Source organism: Rhagoletis zephyria, unplaced genomic scaffold (genome assembly GCF_001687245.7).
Source record: "Rhagoletis zephyria isolate East Lansing unplaced genomic scaffold, Rhagoletis_zephyria_1.1 Rzeph_scaffold_00370, whole genome shotgun sequence".
In the NCBI taxonomy this organism is placed as follows: Eukaryota; Metazoa; Arthropoda; class Insecta; order Diptera; family Tephritidae; genus Rhagoletis; species Rhagoletis zephyria.
In genome coordinates this window covers 199,023-202,724 of record NW_016157454.1, presented here as the reverse complement: position 1 = coordinate 202,724, position 3,702 = coordinate 199,023, and the positions used below count along the sequence as shown (strand labels likewise).

At 35.8% G+C, this 3,702-nt stretch overlaps 1 protein-coding gene across 2 annotated transcripts in view; it reads right to left on the bottom strand.

Annotated features, from left to right (window-relative positions):
- Positions 1-1,786: 1,786 nt before the first annotated feature.
- LOC108359294 (uncharacterized) overlaps positions 1,787-3,702 on the bottom strand; it is a 156,520-nt gene continuing 154,604 nt past the window's right edge. The window contains exon 4 of one of the 2 annotated variants that reach the window (XM_017611106.1): positions 1,787-2,229. In XM_017611106.1, the coding sequence (XP_017466595.1) occupies positions 1,842-2,229 (388 nt within the window). In that variant the 3' untranslated portion in view covers positions 1,787-1,841. The remainder of the gene's footprint in view (positions 2,230-3,702) is intronic. The other variant, XM_017611104.1, reaches the window with a different exon arrangement.

Below are 3,702 nucleotides of genomic sequence, written 5' to 3'. Positions count from 1 at the left end.
TCTGCTTTGGCCCTATGTTTAAGTTATACGAATTTAGTTTTCAGATGTCTAAATGAAGGATGGGGTTAAGTTTTTCTGACGCCCTCGGCGCATGCGGTCTTGCATCTACCCAGAAATCAGCTCATAAATTTTACCATGAATTGTAAAAGTGGTGAATTAACAAGAAAAGATCACCGTAGGTATATCAATAGCTTCATTTGAAAGCTACTTAAGAGATCACACGACTCATTTAGCAATGTACCGGAAAACTTTTCATTCTGCGGGACAGCGAGGATTCTTGGCCCTCCTATAACAGAAAACGCACTTCTGTGCTCTTGAGTTTCCCTATAAGAACTTTTATTGGCATACGCATCGCACCAATGTTGTAGTTGCAAGATCATACAAAAAGATTACGCATGCTCGGCAGAGATCTCACAGGTGGAAATAAGACCAACGGTAGAGCTTATGACACCGAAAGGGATTGGTATTCTATATGGTATCACAGCGTTACTATTATTGGCCTATGTGTGAGGAGGATACAGCACCTTAGTGGTTTCAACTTAAATTAAAAATTTTGACTTTACAGACTAATTTTGTTTTTAAACGCTCTTTTGCATTGGTCAACGCAAAAGCTCGTATTAGGCGTCGCGAAGTAAGCGGGCATTGGCTAGTAAGGCCATAAAATAACAAAAACAAATAACTTAAGGACGAGCACACCTAAAAGTTAAACATTCTAAAAATAGAATTATTAACAAAAACCAACAAAACCAACAACTACATGGTCAAGTGTAAATCGTAGCGGAGTAGCTGCGCTTGATTGTGTTGGCTTAGCAAATGAAAAAGTGGGAAAAAACCAACTATAATTTACAAGGCTAACTTAGCACAGTGCGTAGGCAACTGGCTGAGTCAGATGAGGAAATGTGGTGATTTCCGAAATAGCTATCACTTCCACCATTTTTTCAAATTATTGTTGCATTTCCACAATAAGTTTTTCATTAAAACCGGCCTCGAGATCTATAAAAATTGTTGAATATAATTGTTATAAGGCCATAAAATAACAAAAACAAAGTTTTCCAGCAATATTTTCAACATAGTAGATACCATGCGGACAAAATTCATACAAAAGCCTGTCTGATTTGCCGAGCAGTTATTAAAGACGGCGCTTTCCATTTTGTTTGATTAAGTAAAAATATTTTGTGAATAGTCCTTGCTTCATATGAATTATATCACATTTTTTGTTTAATTGTATTTTTGTAATAAACAAAGTTCTTTTTTCTTCTGTCAGTGAACTCTTTTTGTTACAAATAGTATAAATAGCAATGGGAAATAAGGTTTTATATCCAACCTTTGTTGGAGATAAAGCAAAACTCAGATTTTGGTATTATTTCCCATTTACAGGTCTATTCTGCACGTTACCGAAGATTTTGTAACCGCAAAATTTTATTACCAAAAAATGTTACCAGTTCTTGTCACCGCGATTCTAGGAACGTTGGTAATGCAGTTAAAATATTCAGCAATTCAGCTATGAAGAATTGTGCAAATTCTGGCATTGCATATTTCACGGGGTAATACTTTGTTATCAGCTTATGAGATGGTAACAAAATTTACCGGTTACAAGAGTACACAGAATGCGAAAAGGGTTTAAAAATTGACAGACACTTTAATTACCGGTTACAAACTTTTTATTACCAGCGCAGAATAGACCTGTTAAAAATGAAATAAAGCAAATTCTTCTTTATTACCGTTTGTGTTATTTAACGTCCCCCCTGTAAGATATCTACGACGCTTTGCGATAGAAAAGATGTTTGCTTAACACGAAAACCCTCTCCAGTACCACTGCTTTTATTTAGTTCTATAGTTGGTTATTCCATTTTATTATGAACTCCTTCTATATAAAAATGTTTAAATGAATTCAGTACCTCATAAATTCCATCCTGGTAAAAGCGGGGCAATAATCTTCGAAATGAGTTGTGTCCATTACGGCGGCTTTCTATAATTTTGAAGCAGTCGTTTATTAATTCGCAGTTCGCTGGAAGTGTTTTCATAGCCAAAAACTTCTCGCACTCCTCTCCTTCAATGCCATGGGATAGACATTTACTATTTAGGATATAAAGACTTGCTGCTAACAGTTTCCGAGCGATATCATTGTCTTTTCTGGCCTCTTCGTTAGGTAAGGCATCCAAGAGCTGCATGTGTGATATGCTGCCATTTTGAACAAATATATGCGCCTTCACCAGATTTTCCTCAAGCCTATTTAGATTTTTAAAGGAATATGTATGTAGTTTTTATATTTTGTTGAGATAATTTTTCCTAATAAACAATCGTGGTAGAAAGCTCAATAAAAAGTATTAAAAATAAAATGTTAATAAGCCACAAAAACACTGACAAATACATAGTTTAGGAAGAGCCTGCCTGAAACTATACAAAAAAGCAAAATAAGCAAATGCATGTATAGAATTGACAACAACAACCACGCTGTCGAGTTTAAATAGCGGCAAATCAGCTGCACTTGATAGTAGTTGGTTGAATAAGGAAAATGAATTAGCAACAAGAGTTTATGGGATGTACATAGCTCAGTGGTTAACGCTTCTGACTTTGAACATCGAATTCGCAGGTTCGATCCCTGCTGAAGCCTAGAAAAAAGAAGTCTGATGAAGAGATGTGGTGATCTCCGAAATAGCTGCTATAACTTCTACCGCTTAGACTTTGTTGCTTTTTCAATTTTCCCTAATAAAAAATCGTGGTACAAAGCTTAATAAAAAATATTAAAAATGAAATGTTAATAAGCCACAATAACATTGACAAACAGGGACGTGAACCGGATGAAAAATTTGGTCGGTTCGGTACATCGGTTCGAACCGCTTTTGCACTTTTGGATTGGTTCGTCAAAGCGGTCTCTTTGGTCTTTGAACCGGGGTTTCGGTTCGGTGCAACGGTTCGAAAAACAAACAAAAAATAACGCGGAAGTTTAAGAGTCAAATGTCAAGTGCAACAACGCGCAAGGTTAAGGGTCAAGTGTCTGTCAAATGAGATGGGTTGCCTTTACATTTGATATTGTCACATGGTAAACAAACATGGCGGGTATTACCATGTTTAACAAAAAGAAAAAAAGTTGGTACATTTTTCTATTGAAGATTGGTTGAAGCGAACCTTTAAACCTTTGTGGAAAGTGGTTCGGTTACCGGTTCGGATCAAACATTTGTGGAAAGTTTCGGTTCGATTAGTGGTTTAGTTAATTAATGGAAAAAATCGGTTTTCCGGTTCAAAACCGGTTCGGTTCAAACCCGGTTCACGTCCCTGTTGACAAATACATAGTTTAGGAAGAGCCTGCCTGAAACTATACCAAAAAACAAAATAAGCAAATGGATGTATAGAATTGACAACAACAACCACGCTGTCGAGTTTAAATAGCGGCAAATCAGCTGCACTTGATAGTAGTTGGCTGCAACAACAAGCAGCAACAAGAGTTTACGGGATGTACATAGTTCAGTGGTTAACGCTTCTGACTTTGAACATCGAATTCGCAGGTTCGATAAACAAAGTAATAATTTCTAATGTACAGTATTAGCTTATTTATACATATTTCATAACTATATAAAAAGCATTGAGGTAAACTGTTGATAAAGAACATATTTAAATATACATATATTTTAGTAATCTATTTGATACTTCATAATATGATTCAATTAAAATGTGGAAATAATCTTAAACTCAATGTTGCTG